This window comes from Salvelinus alpinus, chromosome 11 (genome assembly GCF_045679555.1).
Source record: "Salvelinus alpinus chromosome 11, SLU_Salpinus.1, whole genome shotgun sequence".
NCBI classification, from domain to species: Eukaryota; Metazoa; Chordata; class Actinopteri; order Salmoniformes; family Salmonidae; genus Salvelinus; species Salvelinus alpinus.
The window spans coordinates 19,974,246-19,997,687 of NC_092096.1; the positions used below are offsets into that span (position 1 = coordinate 19,974,246).

At 46.4% G+C, this 23,442-nt stretch overlaps 1 protein-coding gene across 8 annotated transcripts in view; it reads left to right on the forward strand.

The window, feature by feature from the left end:
* The window catches only part of abcc9 (ATP-binding cassette, sub-family C (CFTR/MRP), member 9), a 61,411-nt gene that overhangs the window by 24,170 nt on the left and 13,799 nt on the right, over positions 1 to 23,442 (forward strand). For 4 of the 8 annotated variants that reach the window (XM_071332002.1, XM_071331999.1, XM_071332003.1 and 1 more), the window contains exons 17-35: positions 1,368 to 1,440; positions 2,328 to 2,433; positions 3,820 to 3,855; positions 4,614 to 4,652; positions 5,479 to 5,580; positions 6,000 to 6,084; positions 6,301 to 6,381; positions 8,045 to 8,182; positions 8,422 to 8,547; positions 8,826 to 8,928; positions 9,017 to 9,372; positions 10,202 to 10,365; positions 13,426 to 13,495; positions 14,261 to 14,418; positions 14,554 to 14,646; positions 15,391 to 15,493; positions 15,730 to 15,840; positions 16,529 to 16,649; positions 21,059 to 21,189. In XM_071332002.1, the coding sequence (XP_071188103.1) occupies positions 1,368 to 1,440; positions 2,328 to 2,433; positions 3,820 to 3,855; positions 4,614 to 4,652; positions 5,479 to 5,580; positions 6,000 to 6,084; positions 6,301 to 6,381; positions 8,045 to 8,182; positions 8,422 to 8,547; positions 8,826 to 8,928; positions 9,017 to 9,372; positions 10,202 to 10,365; positions 13,426 to 13,495; positions 14,261 to 14,418; positions 14,554 to 14,646; positions 15,391 to 15,493; positions 15,730 to 15,840; positions 16,529 to 16,649; positions 21,059 to 21,189 (2,196 nt within the window). The remainder of the gene's footprint in view (positions 1 to 1,367; positions 1,441 to 2,327; positions 2,434 to 3,819; positions 3,856 to 4,613; positions 4,653 to 5,478; positions 5,581 to 5,999; positions 6,085 to 6,300; positions 6,382 to 8,044; positions 8,183 to 8,421; positions 8,548 to 8,825; positions 8,929 to 9,016; positions 9,373 to 10,201; positions 10,366 to 13,425; positions 13,496 to 14,260; positions 14,419 to 14,553; positions 14,647 to 15,390; positions 15,494 to 15,729; positions 15,841 to 16,528; positions 16,650 to 21,058; positions 21,190 to 23,442) is intronic. The other 4 variants (XM_071332006.1, XM_071332007.1, XM_071332005.1 and 1 more) reach the window with 2 other exon arrangements.

Sequence of the window (23,442 nt, forward strand, 5' to 3'; positions counted from 1 at the left end):
CCTGTGTCATTAACTGACATGTTCTCAGCCCCTGTTCTGGTCTCTTTGGGGTCCACATCCTGTTGCTATCCCTGTGGACCCACAGCATTATTGTAGGCAGTCTGTTAATGAGCTTGGGGGCAGCAGGAGGGTTTGAGGGTCGAATTAATGGCCTGCTGCTCTGTGTGAACTAGATAAATCTTCTTTCTCTGTCTCCTCTCTCATCTCAACCGCTTTCTCTCTCTGCCTCTCTACCTTCTTCTCTGTCTCCCATCACCCCTCCTCTCCTCCTATCTGTCTCCCATCACCCCTTCTCTCTGCCGCTCTGTCTTCCTCGCTGTCTCCCATCATCCTTTCTCTCTGCCGCTCTGTCTTCCTCGCTGTCTCCCATCATCCTTTCACTCTGTCTTCCTCGCTGTCTCCCATCATCCTTTCTCTCTGCCGCTCTGTCTTCCTCTCTGTCTCCCATCATCCTTTCTCTCTGCCGCTCTGTCTTCCTCGCTGTCTCCCATCATCCTTTCTCTCTGCCGCTCTGTCTTCCTCTCTGTCTCCCATCATCCTTTCTCTCTGCCGCTCTGTCTTCCTCGCTGTCTCCCATCATCCTTTCTCTCTGCCGCTCTGTCTTCCTCGCTGTCTCCCATCATCCTTTCACTCTGTCTTCCTCGCTGTCTCCCATCATCCTTTCTCTCTGCCGCTCTGTCTTCCTCTCTGTCTCCCATCATCCTTTCTCTCTGCCGCTCTGTCTTCCTCGCTGTCTCCCATCATCCTTTCTCTCTGCCGCTCTGTCTTCCTCTCTGTCTCCCATCATCCTTTCTCTCTGCCGCTCTGTCTTCCTCTCTGTCTCATCACCCATTCTCTCTCTCTCTTTATTCCTCCCTCTCTCTTCTCTTCCATCTTATCCCCCCCATCTCTGCCTCCCAGCTTACCCCTATCTTCCTCCACTCCCTCTCTACCTCTCTCTACCCCTATCCCTGCCTCCCTTTCAAGACTCCCCATCCCCTCTGGTCCTCACCCCCGTAACATCCGCTCTGTCTATTTACAAACTTAATTTACCAAGTCTCTTTTCTCAGCGGTAATAAGACGTCTGTCTTTCATTTTGAACTTGTATTTATTAGTTCTGTGTCACTGAATCTCAGATCTTGTGTGGTTTTGCTGTAGGGGATGGAAGGGAGGGGGGATTACTGGCTATAATAAACAGTAGAATCGGACAAGACATAAAACACAACATAACTATGTAAACATGCTATTATATTTGCCTTAAAGACCTAAATGGTTCATTATTTCTATGTACACATACATATCTAAACCACCTGCTGCAGACCATAACATGTAGGCTCCATGTCGCATGCTTTTCTGTCAGCCTACTAATCCCACTGTATCCTGTTCAGGTGAACAGTGGATTCTTCACATGGGGAAGCAACTTGTCAACGTTGTCCGACATCAACATCTGCATTCCAACAGGTAACCCGATCCTGCTGGGAACACCATGGCAACGCCAGGCTGCGTCCTGTTTAGGAGGTCGTCGACAGTCAGTGTAGTATATCTAACACCAGCTGTGTGTGTGTTTGTGCGTGTGTGTGTGACAGTGTAGTATATCTCCCTGCTATGACCTCATGGCCAGTGGCCCGTCAGATATGACAGCTAGTCTGCTAAGACAAACAGGATAGGCTGGTCCTGGTAGACCACTATTTGCTGCAGCTGAGGGAGTAGAAGTGTTATGGAGGATATGTGGAACAGTGGCGGCTGGTGGGAGGAGCTACAGGAGGACAGGGACATTGTAATGGCTGGAATGTAATAAATGGAACGGTATCAAACACATCAAACGTATGGAAACTACATGACTGACTCCATTCCATTCATTCTCCATTCTAGCCATTATAATCAGCCCATACTCCTATAACTCCTCCCACCAGCCTCCACTGATGTGGAAACATGACTGATCTAAATTGAGAGTGTAAAGATATCCCAACATCCTATCCTACTTTTAAGCTTTAACCAGGGCTGTAACAGACATTATCAATGTCAGATTGACATAGAACAATCTGTTGTCTCTAATGCTTTATATAGTGTCTTCATACTTTTATATAGTGTCTTCTAACCTTTATATAGTGTCTTCTTACCTTTATATAGTGTCTTCTAACCTTTATATAGTGTCTTCTAACCTTTATATAGTGTCTTCTAACCTTTATATAGTGTCTTCTAACCTTTATATAGTGTCTTCTAACCTTTATATAGTGTCTTCTAACCTTTATATAGTTTCTTCTTACCTTTATATAGTTTCTTCTTACCTTTATATAGTGTCTTCTTACCGTTATATAGTATCTTCTTGTTCTGTGTCTTATCTCCAGGTCAGCTGACCATGATCGTGGGCCAGGTGGGTTGTGGGAAGTCGTCCCTGTTGCTGGCCATGCTGGGAGAGATGCAGACCCTCAGTGGAAAGGTCTACTGGAGCAAGTGAGTGGTCCCAACCGGCATAAGCTACATATTAGAAGGTCTATAATAGGGTGTAAATCTCTGGGGTCCTCATCTTTATTAGGTACTGAACATGCTGAGGTCCACTCAAATACCAAGATGGACACACATCTCATTTCCTCTTTCTCCGTCTCAGTCTCGTTTTGGGATCGTTGTGTCTTTCTAAAGTTGACTAGCTGTCAGACTCGTCCATTAAGTCCATTTGAAATGGGTGTTTCACTGTGCTTCTCCACCAGTGCTATTCAAAGCCTTCATCTGTGGAATAAGAAGCCATTCCACCCTCCATCTTGTTGGTCCTGTGTATTGTCCTTCCTGTGTCCTGGTTGTGTCTGTCTCTGTCTCTGTCTCTGTGGCTGTGGTTGTTATGGAAGGAGAGCTGGCTGCTCCTCTGTCTCTCTGTACATCGCTCACTGTCTGCTTGCTGGTGTCAGCTTTGCCTGAACTTTGACTGTCTAACATCATCTATCTATCTACTCATCTCTATAACACAACCTCACAGTCACCATCACTTTTAAAACTGGACTTTTTCATTTTCAACTCTCTGTCTTCACATATCTCTGTCATTCATATTTTTTTTACAACAAAACAGAAACTCTATGTCCATCTCCTAGGGCCAAATCTTAATTTGAGATCTGCACTCACATTAATGTACACTAACATCAAATTAAGATTGGGTTGTCTGTGATGTTCTGGAGATGGAGCTCTGATTAGCATTCTTAGCATTAGCATTTAGATTGAAACCTGAGCAGAAGAACAGACACATGCTAATTGCTAACGAACTGGGCGTTGCAGCATTTTCTTGCCAAGGACATATTGGCTGGGAGTTAGCCTGGTTGCTTGTCCAGGAAGTGTTCAATTGTATAATTGAATTAGATTTGATTGGGTTATTGAATGAATAATACACTTCTGACTGGAAGATTTTCATTTTGAGCTAGATTGAATGAAAACAGTGGTATTAGTTTGTTGTAGGTTTAGTAACCGTTGATTTCATTGTTCTCCATTAAGTCACAGCCTGTTAATAAGCTGTAATATACCCTATCAATCTATTAAACACTTCTCTCCCTTCATACACTGCTATGAAACATGGTCCATGTAGTTCTTTTAAGTTCTCTATGATACTGATGGTGTACCACAGTTACCATTAGAACCACTATGTCTCCTCAATCTGTTTAGAACCATCACGGCTGCTCTTCTTAGCAGTAATCCAAAAATGAAATTGACCTGCCAAATAAAGTCCACTCTTATGTGAGCGAAGGAAGGTGCCAGTCAGTACCATAGCAGAACAGGTAGTCATCACGGGCCGTAGACACTAACCTCAGCCTTGTCTGTGTTCTGTCTTCTGTCGTGGTTGTTTTCTATCTAAATCAGACTGCCTGTGAGTGAGATGCTGCACGAGGCCAACAGGTATTTTCTCCCTCTGGGGTTTACTCTTCCCATCTCACCCCTGTACAGTACATTCTACATTTACAAGTCATTTGGCTATTAGTTGACCATATGAATAAGTTAGGTCCCAACACTTAAGTCATTTGGCTATTAGTTGACGAGTTGAATCATTTTGGTCTCAACACTTAAGTCAGTTGGCTATTAGTTGACTAGTTGAATCATTTTGGTCTCAACACTTAAGTCAGTTGGCTATTAGTTGACTTGTTGAATCATTTAGGCGGGCTAGTTTTGAAGAAACACCAAATATGTGAAAGGACTAGTGGCCCCAAGGACTGGGTTGAGAATGGTTGATTTATCAGACGCTGTTATCCCCACTGAATCCCACCCTCATGTAGACCTACATCATTCTAGGAGAAGCCATAACACTATTAGAGCAGACAGTGCCCTGGGCCTGAGACAATGACAGTATCATGACAGTATGCCTGCACTGTTGAAGGAGGTCATTCTGTAGATAAAGCTGGATTAAATTGACTCTTGGCTCTCTGTCAAAATGTCTTCGCCCCGATACACAGTTTTAGGGCTGCCCTACAAAGCAGGGCTTTACTGTAAGGACACTTCTGCTAGATTTACATTTGAACACACATACGCGACTCTGTATACCCACACACACACGCGCGTGTGCGTGCGGTTTCAGCTCTTCATGTGTAAAGGAAGGTGAAGTCGAGGTGATTGTGTCTATCTGGCTGTACGAACTCTAACACATTGAACGTGACTTGCAGTTGTTTTGAGACGGACCGGTCTTTTGAAGAAACCAGGAGGTACCCCTTTTTAAACTTCCTCTGAAGGGACCCTGCCGTCACCCCCTTCCTCCCTTCCCCTGCCATCATTCCCAATATCCCTCCCTCAATCCCTCCATTCCCCTGCCATCATTCCCAATATCCCTCCCTCAATCTCTCCATTCCCCTGCCATCATTCCCAATATCCCTCCCTCAATCCCTCCATTCCTCAGTCATGGTGATCTTTGAGTTGCTACTAGCTGGTCGTGGAGTGAGTCGTGGAGTGTTTGTGTGCTTCCATGCTGGGAGTCTGGGTCTGAAGTAACTGACTGAAAAGGCAGTTATAGGGATAGAGATATATTTTGACACTGTGGATTCGCCTCCACAGTATGGTTTCAACAGGAGACAATAGGAATACTGTACACAAAGAGACCAACATCCTGGTCAGTGTGCATGACCCACAGCTAACGTCTTCATTTTCTCTTTCTCTTATATCGTACAATTATTCAGCCATTAATAACCAGCTAAGGCTAACATATGGTGGTGGGGACACTGGTACACAATGGTACACGAAGCACTGTGCCTTCAAACACATACTGCTCTTATCCTCAAGCATATCCTTTGGGTCTTTGGGTAGTTCTGCTGCACATCCAACAAGATCAACAAACTGGACTCCCAGCACATTGTTGTTATTTTGGTTCAACTCTTCCAGCTCATCATTAACCTGTGTTAGAAACCTAAACCCACTTCCCCCACTCACCGCTTGATGTGCCTCAGTGTTGATGTCCCAAAGATTACCCCCTCCCCTATCTCCATGTTTGTAGTTTGAGCTCTCTCTCTTCTGCCTCCATTTCCCATAATGCCTCAGTAAGAACAGGTACTCTGTGGGCTACGCTACCCAGAAGTCTTGGCTGCTGAATGCCACCGTGGAGGATAACATCACGTTTGGCAGTCCCTTCAACAAACAGAGGTAAAACACCACTCTCTACACTAACCTACTCTACTCTACCCTACTCTACTCTACCCTACTCTACTCTACTCTACTCTACTGTACTCTACTCTACTTTACTGTACTATTCTCTACTGTATTCTCTACTGCTCCTCAACACCATTCATCAATGTAATTAAGACTAGATCAATGTTTGTGTTTGGTTAATTCACTTGGTCATGCATCAGCTGAGATGTACTTTTAATGACACTAATTAGATGGTCCATCAGATTGCTATCACTCTTGATGCTTCTTGAGGCTGATGCTGGCTAATATCTCTTCTCTGATGAGGACTGTTTGGCTGTTGAATCCCTTAGTATCCAAGGCAGCCATGTTTCTAACTGTGTCTTAATAGAGGGTGTTGTCTGTCTGTCTGTCTGATGCCCTGCTGTGTGTCTCAGATACAAGACTGTGATTGACGCCTGCTCCCTGCAGCCTGATGTAGACCTCCTGCCCTTCGGAGACCAGACGGAGATCGGAGAGAGGGTACTGAAACACTGGCTAAATTATTACATTATTAAAATCACCTCATTATTACTGTGGTTTTATATCACTGTCTATTTCCATCTTTTTGGGCACAAGCCCCATATCTTACCTCAGACACAATGGCATATTATACCAAGAACTAGTAGTGAACAGTGATTTGTGTCAAATTCCTTTGTGTACCTGGCTACTCTTCATAACGGTGTGTTTTTCTCCCAGGGCATCAACCTGAGTGGAGGCCAGAGACAGAGGATATGTGTGGCTCGGGCTCTCTACCAGAACACCAACATAGTCTTCCTGGTGAGTCAATGAATGATAAAGTGCTTTATCTATTGACTTCAATAGAGGATCCATTTTCTATTGAGTTCACTGGAAGAGGCTAGAAGCTCTCACTCAAGGATGCCTTCTCAGAATAGTCAGACAGAGCCAGGGTGTTCTAGGGTGTTCTCTTTGTGTTCTAGGGTGTTCTCTAGGTGTTATATGGTGTTCTAGACTGTTATCTAGGTGTTCTAGGGTGTTCTCTAGGTATTCTACAGTGTTCTCTGTGTTCTAGGGTGTTCTCTGGGTTTTCTATGGTGTTTTAGGGTGTTTTCTCTAGGTATTCTAGGGTGTTCTCTAGGTGTTCTATGGTGTTCTCTATGTGTTTTAGGGTGTTCTCTATGTGTTTTAGGGTGTTCTCTATGTGTGTTAGGGTGTTCTCGGGTGTTCTATATGTGTTTTAGTGTGTTCTCTAGGTGTTCTAGGGTGTTCTCTAGGTGTTCTAAGGTGTTCTAGGGTGTTCTCTAGAGTGTTCTCTAGGTGTTCTAGGGTGTTCTCTAGGTGTTCCAGGGAGAGCCAATTAGAGCCAAAGACAGGGACACCCTTTTCTATTCCCTAAACAGTACACTGCTTTTGGGACAGTTTGTGAGTAAGGATGGAACTATATCGGGAATAGGGTGTGATTTCAGAGGCAGCCAGGGAGATCCAGGGAGAGCCAGCCAGCCTCCCTCTGTATGGGAACGGGAGGAGCAGCAGGTGGTATGGCTCTCTGTGCGCAGGCCTCTCTTGTAACCATACCATACTGCTGACAAGAGTTGTCATGCCGTTTACAGGCATCCCTCTGCTCTGCCATCTGGCCTGGCTAGCCATATACACACTCACACACTCACACACGTACACACGTACACACGTACACACGTACACACGTACACACATACACACACACACACACACACACACACACACACACACACACACACACACACACACACACACACACACACACACACACACACACACACACACACACTTTCCAGTCTCTTGCTGCCACAGACAACTCTATGTCCATCTACATCCCATTTCTTCCAACTCCTGTGTGATGTCATCATGTGTTTGTGTTCCCACATCATTTCCTGTGGCAACTGTTAATTAGACGTCTAACCCCCGCCCCTGATACAGCATCTCTGGCTGTCATGGGATAGGACCCGGCACGTTTCTCCATACGTAGCTCAGCTCACACTGACAAATGTGCCAAATAAGGAAATACCACTCTAAAGTGCTGTATTAATACACAGTGGGACGGCAGAGTGAACACCCAGCTAGAAGCAACATCTATTAGCTAAGTACGTCTTTATGACGTCTTGTCTCCTAATGAGGTGTCTATCATGCTGTGTCTAATGATCTCAGACCTTTTGCCCTCAGGACTGTTTACGTGTCTCAGTGCTGTACAGTATACAGACTAGTTCATCCTAGGGTAATACATTGCCGTTTATTCAGGTTCCGGGGTCCTCTGGGAGCTAGGTTTGATTGACTGTATGTTCTGAAGTCATCTGAGACCTGTGTATTAAACGTGCTGTAACTTAATATGAATAAAGGATGATCTCCTGTTAAAAAAAACATAATTTTATCCACATCTTTCACTCCGATACGCTCTGATCTGATTGGATCGTCCATGTTGTCTCTGATCTCTGACCTTTACCCTCAGGATGACCCGTTCTCAGCGCTGGACATCCACCTGAGTGACCACCTGATGCAGGAGGGCATCCTGAAGTTCCTACAGGATGATAAACGCACCGTGGTCCTGGTCACACACAAACTGCAGTACCTCATCCACGCTGACTGGGTGAGCATCTCAACAGTCTGGTGTGGATTCCTCTCTCACTGAACTCTCTACCATTTGCACTGGGTCTGTATTCATAAAGCATCTTAGAGTAGGAATGCTGCTGATATAGGATCAGTTTTTCCTTTTAGATCATAATAAAGAGTATTTCACGGCCGGGGCGGGGGGACCTGATCCTAGATCAGCATTCCTACCCTGAGACGGTTTCTTTATAAGGGTTCTGATTTTACTCTGTGTCCCAGATCATAGCCATGAAGGATGGCTCAGTGCTGAGGGAAGGCACTCTGAAGGACATTCAGACTCATGATGTAGAGCTGTATGAACACTGGAAGACCCTGATGAACAGACAGGACCAGGAACTAGAGAAGGTCATATTCACTTCTTTCTCTCCTACTGACAGACTGTCTGTAACAGAGGAGGCTGGTGGGTGGAGTTATAGGAGGACGTGTAGGAGCTCATTGTAAAGGCTGGTATGGAACAGAGCCAACACATGGAAACAGCGTGTTTGACCATTCCATTTATTCCAGCCATTACAATGAGCCTGTCCTCCTATAACTCCTCCCACCAGCCTCCTCTGGTCTGTAATGTGTAGTGTTAGCTAATTTACCTGCCAACCAACCAAACAACATTTGTATCTGTACTGCAGGACACTGAGATTGATAACTGTCAGACTGCTCTGGAGAGGAAGACCCTGAGAAGAGCTTTCTACTCCAGAGAGGCCAAGAACCAGGTCGACGATGATGAAGAAGGTGAAATGCATTGTCAACACTGTATCTCATACAAGTCAGTTCTATTACAACATATGACAATAGTCCCTCATTCTCTCTTCCCTGACAGAGGAGGAAGAGGAGGAGGAAGATGACGACAACATGTCGATGACCACCAGTCGGCGCTCTAAGATCCCCTGGAGGGTGTGCTGGCAGTACCTGTCCTCTGGTGGCTTCCTCATGGTCTTCCTCATGGTCTTCTCCAAGCTGCTGAAACACTCCGTCATGGTCGCCATCGACTACTGGCTGGCCGAATGGACTGCTAAAGGAAATGCCCCAGTCAATGGGACTGCTAATAGCGATGTCCCAGTCAATGGGACTGCTTATGACGATGCTAATGGATATGCCCCAGACTTTGGAAATGTTACAAGAGACTTTGTCAATGCCTCTACAGCAGCTGTCTTCTACAATCAGACAAACTCAGCGGTGAGATATGAACACCTTTCACTACCAGTACTCAGTGTTAGTGGAAGTGAGTAAGGCCTGTTGAAATCCTGTTATCTGACAGAATGTGTCTTTGTGGTGTATTATGTGGTTACTAGGCTGGTCAGTCTGACTCCTACTATGTGTCTTTGTGGTGTATTATGTGGTTACTAGGCTGGTCAGTCTGACTCCTACTATGTGTCTTTGTGGTGTATTATGTGGTTACTAGGCTGGTCAACCTGACTCCTACTATGTGTCTTTGTGGTGTATTATGTGGTTACTAGGCTGGTCCGCCTGACTCCTACTATGTGTCTTTGTGGTGTATTATGTGGTTACTAGGCTGGTCTGCCTGACTCCTACTGTGTCTTTGTGGTGTATTATGTGGTTACTAGGCTGGTCCGCCTGACTCCTACTATGTGTCTTTGTGGTGTATTATGTGGTTACTAGGCTTGTCAGTCTGACTACTCCTATGTGTCTTTGTGGTGTATTATGTGGTTACTAGGCTGGTCAACCTGACTCCTACTATGTGTCTTTGTGGTGTATTATGTGGTTACTAGGCTGGTCCGCCTGACTCCTACTATGTGTCTTTGTGGTGTATTATGTGGTTACTAGGCTGGTCCGCCTGACTCCTACTATGTGTCTTTGTGGTGTATTATGTGGTTACTAGGCTGGTCAACCTGACTCCTACTATGTGTCTTTGTGGTGTATTATGTGGTTACTAGGCTGGTCTGCCTGACTCCTACTATGTGTCTTTGTGGTGTATTATGTGGTTACTAGGCTGGTCTGCCTGACTCCTACTATGTGTCTTTGTGGTGTATTATGTGGTTACTAGGCTGGTCTGCCTGACTCCTACTATGTGCCAGTGTTTATCATCCTGTGTGGAGCTGGGATAGCCCTGTGTCTGATCACCTCTCTGACTGTGGAGTTCCTGGGTCTGTCTGCTGCTACCAACCTGCACCACAACCTGCTCAACAAGATCATCCACGCACCTATCAGGTACCCACGACACACCTCACCCATCAGGTACCCACGACACACCTCACCTATCAGGTACCCACGACACACCTCACCTATCAGGTACCCACGACACACCTTACCTATCAGGTACCCACGACACACCTCACCTATCAGGTACCCACGACACACCTCACCTATCAGGTACCCACGACACACCTTACCTATCAGGTACCCACGACACACCTCACCTATCAGGTACCCACGACACACCTCACCCATCAGGTACCCACGACACCACTCACCCATCAGGTACCCACGACACACCTCACCCATCAGGTACCCACGACACACCTCACCCATCAGGCACCCACGACACAGCTCACCCATCAGGTACCCACGACACACCTCACCTATCAGGTACCCACGACACACCTCACCCATCAGGTACCCACGACACACCTCACCTATCAGGTACCCACGACACACCTCACCCATCAGGTACCCACGACACACCTCACCCATCAGGTACCCACGACACACCTCACCCATCAGGTACCCACGACACAGCTCACCTATCAGGTACCCACGACACACCTCACCTATCAGGTACCCACGACACACCTCACCCATCAGGTACCCACGACACACCTCACCCATCAGGTACCCACGACACACCTCACCCATCAGGTACCCACGACACACCTCACCCATCAGGTACCCACGACACACCTCACCCATCAGGTACCCACGACACACCTCACCCATCAGGTACCCACGACACACCTCACCCATCAGGTACCCACGACACACCTCACCCATCAGGTACCCACGACACACCTCACCCATCAGGCACCCACGACACAGCTCACCCATCAGGTACCCACGACACACCTCACCTATCAGGTACCCACGACACACCTCACCCATCAGGTACCCACGACACACCTCACCTATCAGGTACCCACGACACACCTCACCCATCAGGTACCCACGACACACCTCACCCATCAGGTACCCACGACACACCTCACCTATCAGGTACCCACGACACACCTCACCCATCAGGTACCCACGACACACCTCACCCATCAGGTACCCACGACACACCTCACCCATCAGGTACCCACGACACACCTCACCCATCAGGTACCCACGACACACCTCACCCATCAGGTACCCACGACACACCTCACCCATCAGGTACCCACGACACACCTCACCCATCAGGTACCCACGACACACCTCACCCATCAGGTACCCACGACACACCTCACCCATCAGGTACCCACGACACACCTCACCCATCAGGTACCCACGACACACCTCACCTATCAGGTACCCACGACACACCTCACCTATCAGGTACCCACGACACACCTCACCCATGAGGTACCCACGACACACCTCACCCATGAGGTACCCACGACACACCTCACCCATGAGGTACCCACGACACACCTCACCCATCAGGTACCCACGACACATCTCACCTATCAGGTACCCACGACACACCTCACCTATCAGGTACCCACGACACACCTCACCTATCAGGTACCCACGACACACCTCACCTATCAGGTACCCACGACACACCTCACCCATCAGGTACCCACGACACACCTCACCCATCAGGTACCCACGACACACCTCACCTATCAGGTACCCACGACACACCTCACCCATCAGGTACCCACGACACACCTCACCCATCAGGTACCCACGACACACCTCACCTATCAGGTACCCACGACACACCTCACCCATCAGGTACCCACGACACACCTCACCCATCAGGTACCCACGACACACCTCACCTATCAGGTACCCACGACACATCTCACCTATCAGGTACCCACGACACATCTCACCCATCAGGTACCGATAACACACCTCACCCATCAGGTACCCACGACACACCTCACCCATCAGGTACCCACGACACATCTCACCTATCAGGTACCCACGACACATCTCACCTATCAGGTACCCACGACACACCTCACCTATCAGGTACCCACGACACACCTTACCTATCAGGTACCCACGACACACCTCACCCATCAGGTACCCACGACACACCTCACCCATCAGGTACCCACGACACAGCTCACCTATCAGGTACCCACGACACACCTCACCCATCAGGTACCCACGACACACCTCACCTATCAGGTACCCACGACACACCTCACCTATCAGGTACCCACGACACACCTCACCTATCAGGTACCCACGACACACCTCACCTATCAGGTACCCACGACACACCTTACCTATCAGGTACCCACGACACACCTTACCTATCAGGTACCCACGACACACCTCACCCATCAGGTACCCACGACACACCTCACCCATCAGGTACCCACGACACACCTCACCCATCAGGTACCCACGACACACCTCACCCATCAGGTACCCACGACACACCTCACCTATCAGGCACCCACGACACAGCTCACCCATCAGGTACCCACGACACACCTCACCTATCAGGTACCCACGACACACCTCACCCATCAGGTACCCACGACACACCTCACCTATCAGGTACCCACGACACACCTCACCTATCAGGTACCAATAACACACCTCACCCATCAGGTACCCACGACACACCTCACCTATCAGGTACCCACGACACACGTCACCTATCAGGTACCCACGACACACCTCACCTATCAGGTACCCACGACACATCTCACCTATCAGGTACCCACGACACATCTCACCCATCAGGTACCAATAACACACCTCACCCATCAGGTACCCACGACACACCTCACCCATCAGGTACCCACGACACACCTCACCTCTCAGGTACCCACGACACACCTCACCTATCAGGTACCCACGACACATCTCACCTATCAGGTACCCACGACACACCTCACCCATCAGGTACCCACGACACATCTCACCAACAGATTCTTATACTCTTTATGACATCATCCGTGTTTAAATAGAAGGGAACTGAATATAGTTGAACCAGAAAGAATGTGTTGAATAATTTACGATGTTTTTTAATTTAAATTATATTATTTTATATATTTTTCAGACTAATATTTGAAATAATATATATTTTGAATCTCTTTTCAGATTCTTTGACGTGACCCCCTTGGGCCAGATCCTGAACCGTTTCTCAGCTGACACCAACATCATAGATCAGGTGATTCTGAAAAGGATGTTCACCCTCAGTAGATTTATCTGTTGACTTATTTCAGTCAGGAGTATTAGGGTAAAGTACCCTAGCGGTTAAGAGTGTTGGGACAGTAACCAAATGGTCTCTGGTTCACATCCACAGCCGACTAGGTGAAAAATCTGTCGATGTGCCAATGAGCGAGGCACTAAACCCTAATTTCTCCTGTAAGTCGCTCTAGATAAGAGCGACTGCCAAATGCCAAACATGTAAATGTTAAATGAGTACTGTGGGAATCCTCTACTCATGAAGCTGTCTGATGAAGGATCTGTCTTTGGTCATGGTGTGATTGGACAGACTCCAGTGCTGCTCTCCAGCTGGCCTTGCCCTGAGTGGCCTTAAGATTACAGCTCACACAAATATTAAGAGTTTATCAGTCATTTGCAGGCGTCAGAATTAGTCCATTGATGAGATGAGTCCACGTCCCACGTCATTACGTCCCTCAGGTGAACGAAGGTCGTTAAAGAGGACGACATTGAGCTCTAGAACGTAGGTCAGAAATGTAGCACTGACATGATACAATCTCCTTTCTCTCTCTCTTTCTCTTCCCCCCTCTCTCTCTCTCTCGCTCTCTCTCTCTCTCTCTCTTTCTCCCCCCCCCTCTCTCTCTCTCTCTCTCTCTCTCTCTCTCTTTCTCTCTTTCTCTTCCCCCCTCTCTCTCTCTCTCTCTCTCTCTCTCTCTCTCTCTCTCTCTCTCTCTCTCTCTCTCTCTCTCTCTATCCCCCCTTTCTCCAGCACATCCCTCCTACCCTGGAGTCTTTGACCCGCTCCACTCTGCTCTGCCTGTCAGCCATCGGGGTCATAGCGTTCGTCACCCCAAGCTTCCTCATCGCTCTGGTTCCTCTGGCTGTGTCCTTCTACTTTATACAGAAGTACTTCCGGGTCGCCTCAAAGTGAGTTCACTGGGCAGACCTGGTCCATTTCAGCTCAATGTAGTTTCCTTTACAGTATCAGAAAAAGTATATATTCCATGTGCTTTTCGTCTCTGTTTCCACATTGTCCAGACTTTTCTTCATTTTCTCTCTCAGGGACCTTCAGGACTTAGATGACTCCACCCAGCTTCCTCTGCTCTGCCACTTCTCTGAGACTGCAGAGGGACTCACCACCATCCGAGCATTCAGGTCAGTGTACCATACACACACACATATGCGCGCACACACACACACACACACACACACACAGACAGAGTGACAGAGTGGAAATTTTGCCCAGAGCATCGTTACACAACATACTCAAGAAGCACTTATAGGTTTTAGGAAGGCAGTAACGCTGTACTCAGCCATCTGAAACTCGAAACAAAGTGCTGGATTTGTTGACACTGAAGGTTCATTTCTTTGCTTATATGTAATATTAGTGTGAATTAAACAACTTGAATCCCATCTAGAACTCTTCCAACCCATCCAGAACCATTCATTCATGGAGGAAGGAGGATATCACAAACCCAAATCTTTCTCTTGATCCACAATTACATGAATCCCACTCTAAACAGTTCACGAACATTCCTCCTTTTCCCCAGAATCGCGGTAATCCAGCATTAAACAGCTCTCACGGTTACTACCCCTCAGACAGCCTCTTCCTCCCTGAAGACTTCCTCATCTTGGCAGCACCGTGGCTTCTCTCTCTTTCTCTCTTGGTCCAATGTTAGATGTTAGATGTCACTTAGCTATGTAGCAGCCATGGTCCAACTCACATCCTCAGGCACGATAGTCCAGTCCTGAAACCATCCCACTTCAGTGTTTGTCTCACGGAGGCGCTATGAACCATGACCAGGCCTGGGACCTGGAGACGTGTGGGCTAACACAGTCTAGACGACGGGTTCAAACCTGGTAGGTATAAGCTATATTTATTTTGCATTTGTTCTTCAGACATGAATCTCGATTCAAGCAGAAGATGCTGGAGCTGACAGATACCAACAACACAGCATACCTGTTCCTCTCTGCTGCCAACCGCTGGTTGGAGGTCAGAACGGTGAGAGAATATTAATGCCCACGATTCAACCATGACATTATTAATAAGATATGGGACTATTGTAATAGTAATGGAATCCTACTGAATATTCAACACAATACTCCCTGGTTTCTTATCACACTGAGCTGCAAAATTAGAAGATATGACTTTAAGATAAATGCTGTTTTGAATTCACAACTTCAAATTCTCTCTCTCTCTCCGTCTAACTATCTTATCTGTCTCTCTTTCTCTCCCAGGACTACCTGGGTGCTGTCATTGTGTTAACAGCAGCAGTAGCCTCAATATGGAGCTCTGGCAAGAACCTTCCCTCTAGCATGGTGGGGTTAGGCCTGACCTACGCCCTTACAGTGAGTCACCGTCTCCCCAATGTCACACAAACATGAATGTACCCACAGCACAGAAACACTGTACAGGATCAACTTCATCAGATGAGAATCTTTTTCATAACAGGCCCTTATTCACCTGGATCTGATTGTAGTTGTATTGCCCATTCAGACGTTTACAAGATGTCAAGGCAGCAAGTATTTAGACAACGTATTCAGTAGACCATTTATGGAACTGTACAGAGAAGGACTGCATCAGTCACATTAATGAGAGGAGTATTGTTGCCAGTCCTTTGTAGAGAAGGGATATTTTTAATAGATGGATTGTATTCCTCTCCCACTGACAGAAGATGTGAAACAATAGAAGCTGTATTGTCCTCAGCATTCATCTTTGTTTTTACTGTAACAAAAACCCACAGTATTTTTTTCTGTGGGCTTATCACTCCTCAGAGAGCATAGCCCATCCACGACTCTTCTCCATAGTACTCTCTTCTGACTGATCAGCCTTTTATGTATTCTTCTCAACCATTAAATACCTTTGGTTTACCTCAGATTGTCCAAGGCAAGGGGGAAAAAAGACTCCCACTCAGACATATTAGAATAATAATAATAACAATTATTATAATTAATAGTAGTATTATGTCTATACCTAGTAATGATACTTCATAGAACATGGATGAAATATATATTGTGTTTACCTCCCGTTACCCAGGTGACCAACTACCTGAACTGGGTGGTGAGGAACCTGGCTGACTTAGAGGTCCAGATGGCTGCTGTCAAGAAGGTCAACAGCTTCCTGAGTACAGAGTCTGAGAACTACGAAGGCTCCATGGGTAAACTAAACACACTCCCACACCAAATGCTGCTTCCCAATACCCTGGAGTCTCTTGTGACAGAAGCTGGACAGTGCACACGCAAGATTTGGTTTAAAATAGTCAGCAGTCAATAGAACAGGGTAATGGAATCCTGCTGAAACACACAGTCAATAGAACAGGGTAATGGAATCCTGCTGAAACGCACAGTCAATAGAACAGGGTAATGGAATCCTGCTGAAACACACAGTCAATAGAACAGGGTAATGGAATCCTGCTGAAACACAGTCAATAGAACAGGGTAATGGAATCCTGCTGAAACACACAGTCAATAGAACAGGGTAATGGAATCCTGCTGAAACACACAGTCAATAGAACAGGGTAATGGAATCCTGCTGAAACACACAGTCAATAGAACAGGGTAATGGAATCCTGCTGAAACACACAGTCAATAGAACAGGGTAATGGAATCCTGCTGAAACACACAGTCAATAGAACAGGGTAATGGAATCCTGCTGAAACACACAGTCAATAGAACAGGGTAATGGAATCCTGCTGAAACACACAGTCAATAGAACAGGGTAATGGAATCCTGCTGAAACACACAGTCAATAGAACAGGGTAATGGAATCCTGCTGAAACACAGTCAATAGAACAGGGTAATGGAATCCTGCTGAAACACACAGTCAATAGAACAGGGTAATGGAATCCTGCTGAAACACAGTCAATAGAACAGGGTAATGGAATCCTGCTGAAACACACAGTCAATAGAACAGGGTAATGGAATCCTGCTGAAACACACAGTCAATAGAACAGGGTAATGGAATCCTGCTGAAACACACAGTCAATAGAACAGGGTAATGGAATCCTGCTGAAACACACAGTCAATAGAACAGGGTAATGGAATCCTGCTGAAACACAGTCAATAGAACAGGGTAATGGAATCCTGCTGAAACACACAGTCAATAGAACAGGGTAATGGAATCCTGCTGAAACACACAGTCAATAGAACAGGGTAATGGAATCCTGCTGAAACACACAGTTCAAAATATGATCATCATCTCTGCTCACGCTATTTGAAAAGTCCCTCACAAAATGAAATCCATAGATGTTCAACTAAGCACTGTCCCATGACAGACTGTAGCTGGCCAGTGTGCTGCATAATTTGGTTCTGTGTTCCGAGATCAAATTAAATAAAATACAATTGTATTTGTCACATGCGCCGAATACAACAGGTGTAGACTTTACAGTGAAATGTTTACTTACAAGCCCTTAACCAACAATGCAGTTAAGAAGAATACCTACAAAAATAAGAAATTAAAGTAACAAATAATTAAAGAGCAGCAGTAAAATAACAATAGCGAGGCTTTATACAGATTAAGTCTATAGTAAAGGGGCAGCAGGTAGCCTAACAGCAAGGATGGCTCAACATAGTCTAGGCTTCTACACGTCTATAAGGACTATATTTAAAAATCCATGGCAATAGAACAGTCAACCGCACAGGGCAACAATCTGACAGTATGGTAACGTCTTTAGATTTACAGTGTGGGGCAGAACGACCTGACACAGACGGTGTTTCTCCTCCCGAATTCCAACATAATTTCTCTAGTGTGTCTCTGTGGAGTTTACAATAGTCCCGTTACGGGTCTCCTTCCAAAGCAACATCGAAGTTTATGTGATGTGCTGTTGCCATGGCGATGTTAAAAAAGAAGAGAAGGGGTCATGTCTCTTGGGAGAGGAAGATAAGAGGGCTAGAACTAAGGGAGGAGGAGGGGGGAGAGTTATTGGGGAACAACTAGGAGGTGAGATTGGAGAAGGAGGAGCAGGAGGGACAGAGTTCTTGTGGAACAACGAGGAGGTGGGATTGAAGAGGGAGGAGAGGAGGAGGAGAGGGAGGAGAGCTTCTTGAGGAGGAAGAGATGGATGAGAGGGAGGAGAGAGTCCCCCATCTCTAGAGCCGTGGCCCTGCTAGAGTCCTGTGGTCAAAGCACCCCTGCCAGAGTGGGCTGTCCTCCTACACTGTGACGTAATGGAAAGTTTGGCCCTGATAGCAATACAACGATAATGAGTGGCGCTTGTCCAAGCAACGAGCTGTCATCTTGCCCTGTTTTTTCATCCTTCCCTTTGATTCATTTAGTCCTTTTGTTTCCTCTGCGTCCGTTCGAAGCTCTTAAGTCATGAGGAGAACCACCAACCCTTATTTTAAGGACTGCATGCATGGTTTTAGCAGTAAAACACAGACTACTTTTGAAGTAGCTAAATGCTGCAGTCTAAACAGACCAGAGCCTGGTCACAGTAGGAAGAGTGGTCCTGAGTAGCACTTAGGGCACCACTTTTGACAAAGAGACCTCTGTTTACTGCATCGTCAGTTGTGTGACTGTCCCCAAATTCACTACTCTATGACTGTCCTGGATGTCCTACTGTATGACTGTCCTTGATGTACTACTGTATGACTGTCCTTGATGTACTACTGTATGAGTGTGCTGGATGTCCTACTGTATGACTGTCCTGGATGTACTACTCTATGACTGTCCTGGATGTACTACTCTATGACTGTCCTGGATGTCCTACTGTATGACTGTCCTGGATGTACTACTGTATGACTGTCCTGGATATACTACTGTATGACTGTCCTGGTTGTCCTACTGTATGACTGTCCTGGATGTACTACTGTATGACTGTCCTGGATGTACTACTGTATGACTGTGCTGGATGTCCTACTGTATGACTGTCCTGGATGTCCTACTGTATGACTGTCCTTGATGTACTACTGTATGACTGTCCTTGATGTACTACTGTATGAGTGTGCTGGATGTCCTACTGTATGACTGTCCTGGATGTACTACTCTATGACTGTCCTGGATGTCCTACTGTATGACTGTCCTGGATGTACTACTGTATGACTGTCCTGGATATACTACTGTATGACTGTCCTGGTTGTCCTACTGTATGACTGTCCTGGATGTACTACTGTATGACTGTCCTGTATGTACTACTGTATGACTGTGCTGGATGTCCTACTGTATGACTGTCCTGGATGTCCTACTGTATGACTGTCCTGGATGTCCTACTGTATGACTGTACTGGATGTACTACTGTATGACTGTCCTGGTTGTCCTACTGTATGACTGTCCTGGATGTCCTACTGTATGACTGTCCTGGATGTCCAACTGTATGACTGTCCTGGTTGTCCTACTGTATGACTGTCCTGGATGTACTACTGTATGACTGTCCTGTATGTACTACTGTATGACTGTGCTGGATGTCCTACTGTATGACTGTCCTGGATGTCCAACTGTATGACTGTCCTGGATGTCCAACTGTATAACTGTCCTGGATGTTCTACTGTATGACTGTCCTGGATGTCCAACCGTATGACTGTCCTGGATGTCCAACTGTATGACTGTCCTGGATGTCCTACTGTATGACTGTCCTGGATGTACTACTGTATGACTGTCCTGGATGTCCTACTGTATGACTGTCCTGGATGTCCAACTGTATGACTGTGCTGGATGTCCAACTGTATGACTGTCCTGGATGTCCTACTGTATGACTGTCCTGGATGTCCTACTGTATGACTGTACTGGATGTACTACTGTATGACTGTCCTGGATGTCCTACTGTATGACTGTCCTGGAAGTCCTACTGTATGACTATCCTGGTTGTCCTACTGTATGACTGTCCTGGATGTCATACTGTATGACTGTCCTGGATGTCCAACTGTATGACTGTCCTGGATGTCCAACTGTATGACTGTCCTGGATGTACTACTGTATGACTGTCCTGGATGTCCTACTGTATGACTGTCCTGGATGTCCAACTGTATGACTGTGCTGGATGTCCAACTGTATGACTGTCCTGGATGTCCTACTGTATGACTGTCCTGGATGTCCTACTGTATGACTGTACTGGATGTACTACTGTATGACTGTCCTGGATGTCCTACTGTATGACTGTCCTGGAAGTCCTACTGTATGACTATCCTGGTTGTCCTACTGTATGACTGTCCTGGATGTCATACTGTATGACTGTCCTGGATGTCCAACTGTATGACTGTCCTGGATGTCCAACTGTATGACTGTCCTGGATGTCCTACTGTATGACTGTCCTGGATGTCCTACTGTATGACTGTCCTGGATGTCCAACCGTATGACTGTCCTGGATGTCCTACTGTATGACTGTCCTGGATGTCCTACTGTATGACTGTCCTGGATGTCCTACTGTATGACTGTCCTGGATGTCCAACTGTATGACTGTGCTGGATGTCCTACTGTATGGGTTATTGTGCCGTGGGCTATAACTAGGGCCCAGAGTTTTTCTGTTCCTGTCAAGGAAAAACTGCTATCCCTAGTTATTGTGTGTGATCACAGTATATAATTACACATCTCATTCATGTTTTGTTAATGGTGGACTATATGTGTTCTGTCCAGATACCTCCCAGGTCCCCGAGGACTGGCCCCAGCACGGAGAGATAAAGATCCAGGATCTGTGTGTCCGTTACGACCCCCTTCTGAAGCCTGTCCTCAAACACGTTAATGCCTACATCAACCCCGGACAGAAGGTAAGTAACAGCCCTGTGTCTTAACGCGACTGTGAGATGGCACATTGTTGCTGTAGCTTCAATAAAGATCACATTTAGGGAGCTAAGCAACCCTGGACAGAAGGTAAGTCACACCCGCTCACAGAGCCCTCCCCTTAACGCAACTGTGACTTCACACGTTGTTCCTGACTATATCGCTGAATAAAGATCACAAAGCAGTGAAAAGCAAGCGGACGTTTACTTTCTGTTTGAATCACAGCCCTGTGCCTAAACTCAACTGTGAGTTGACACATAGTGAAGAAACGTACTAGTTGGTGGCGGCGACTCCGTGTGGCGTACGTCTTACAGCTTTCGGCACACACATGTCCGTTCTCTCAGGGCAGTGTTACTGTACCTCAGCAGACTCCTGCTATCTGACCTGATGAGGCTGCTTCACTTCTGCTGTGAGGAGCCTGAATGCAGATACACAGGGAGAGAGAGAATCCAGTCCAGAGCAGAGAAGCAGAGATACAGAGCTACTAGAACTCCTGCTGAGACCGTGTTCTTCAGTCCTGGTCCTAGAGAGACACGGGTTGTGCAGGCTTTTGATCCAGCCCAGTACCAACACACCACCGGAGGTTGGTGGCACCTTAATTGGGGAGGACGGGCTCGTGGTAATGACTGGAGCGGAACAGGTAGAATGGTATCAAATACATCAAACACATGGTTTGATGCCCTTCCATTCACTCCATTCCAGCCATTATTATGAGCCGTCCCCCCTTCAGCAGCTTCCACTGCAACACACATTATTCAACTGATTGAGTAGTTCATGGAGCCCTTGACTTGTTGAATCGGGTGTGTTAGTTCATGCTGGGCTGGAACAATAGCCAGGACTGAAGTAGGTGTTCTAGTATCTCTCTTTGACGCTGTGCTCTGTAAGCAGGGCTGGATATTAGGTATCTCTCTATCTGTGAGTGCTCTGTAAGCAGGGCTGGATATTAGGTATCTCTCTCTCTGTGTATCTGTGAGTGCTCTGTAAGCAGGGCTGGATATTAGGTATCTCTCTATCTGTGTATCTGTGAGTGCTCTGTAAGCAGGGCTGGATATTAGGTATCTCTCTATCTGTGTATCTGTGAGCGCTCTGTAAGCAGGGCTGGATATTAGGTATCTCTCTATCTGTGTATCTGTGAGTGCTCTGTAAGCAGGGCTGGATATTAGGGATCTCTCTATCTGTGTATCTGTGAGTGCTCTGTAAGCAGGGCTGGATATTAGGGATCTCTCTATCTGTGTATCTGTGAGTGCTCTGTAAGCAGGGCTGGATATTAGGTATCTCTCTATCTGTGTCTCTGTGAGTGCTCTGTAAGCAGGGCTGGATATTAGGTATCTCTCTATCTGTGTATCTGTGAGTGCTCTGTAAGCAGGGCTGGATATTAGGGATCTCTCTATCTGTGTATCTGTGAGTGCTCTGTAAGCAGGGCTGGATATTAGGTATCTCTCTATCTGTGTCTCTGTGAGTGCTCTGTAAGCAGGGCTGGATATTAGGTATCTCTCTATCTGTGTATCTGTGAGTGCTCTGTAAGCAGGGCTGGATATTAGGTATCTCTCTATCTGTGTATCTGTGAGTGTTTTATAAGCAGGGCTGGTTAATATGTATCTCTATATCTGTATCTGTGAGTGTTTTATAAGCAGGGCTGGTTAATATGTATCTCTATATCTGTATCTGTGAGTGTTTTATAAGCAGGGCTGGTTAATATGTATCTCTATATCTGTATCTGTGAGTGTTTTATAAGCAGGGCTGGTTAATATGTATCTCTATATCTGTATCTGTGAGTGTTTTATAAGCAGGGCTGGTTAATATGTATCTCTATATCTGTGAGTGTTTTATAAGCAGGGCTGGTTAATATGTATCTCTATATCTGTATCTGTGAGTGTTTTATAAGCAGGGCTGGATAATATGTATCTCTATATCTGTATCTGTGAGTGTTTTATAAGCAGGGCTGGATATTAGGGATCTCTCTATCTGTGTATCTGTGAGTGTTTTATAAGCAGGGCTGGATATTAGGTATCTCTATATCTGTGCATCAGTAACGGTGTCTTATAAGCATTCCAGGGCTGGATATTATGTCTGGAAGAGCATGATGAGTTTAGTGTCTCCTGCTGAGCATCAAGTTCTACAGCCTCCCTGTATTCCCCTTTTAATCTGACTCAGTTTAGGTATCACATTAATCCTCATATACTCAAACATCTTAAATCTGGGGATATAAACCTTTAGTAGAGAGGCCTGGCTGTGTGTGT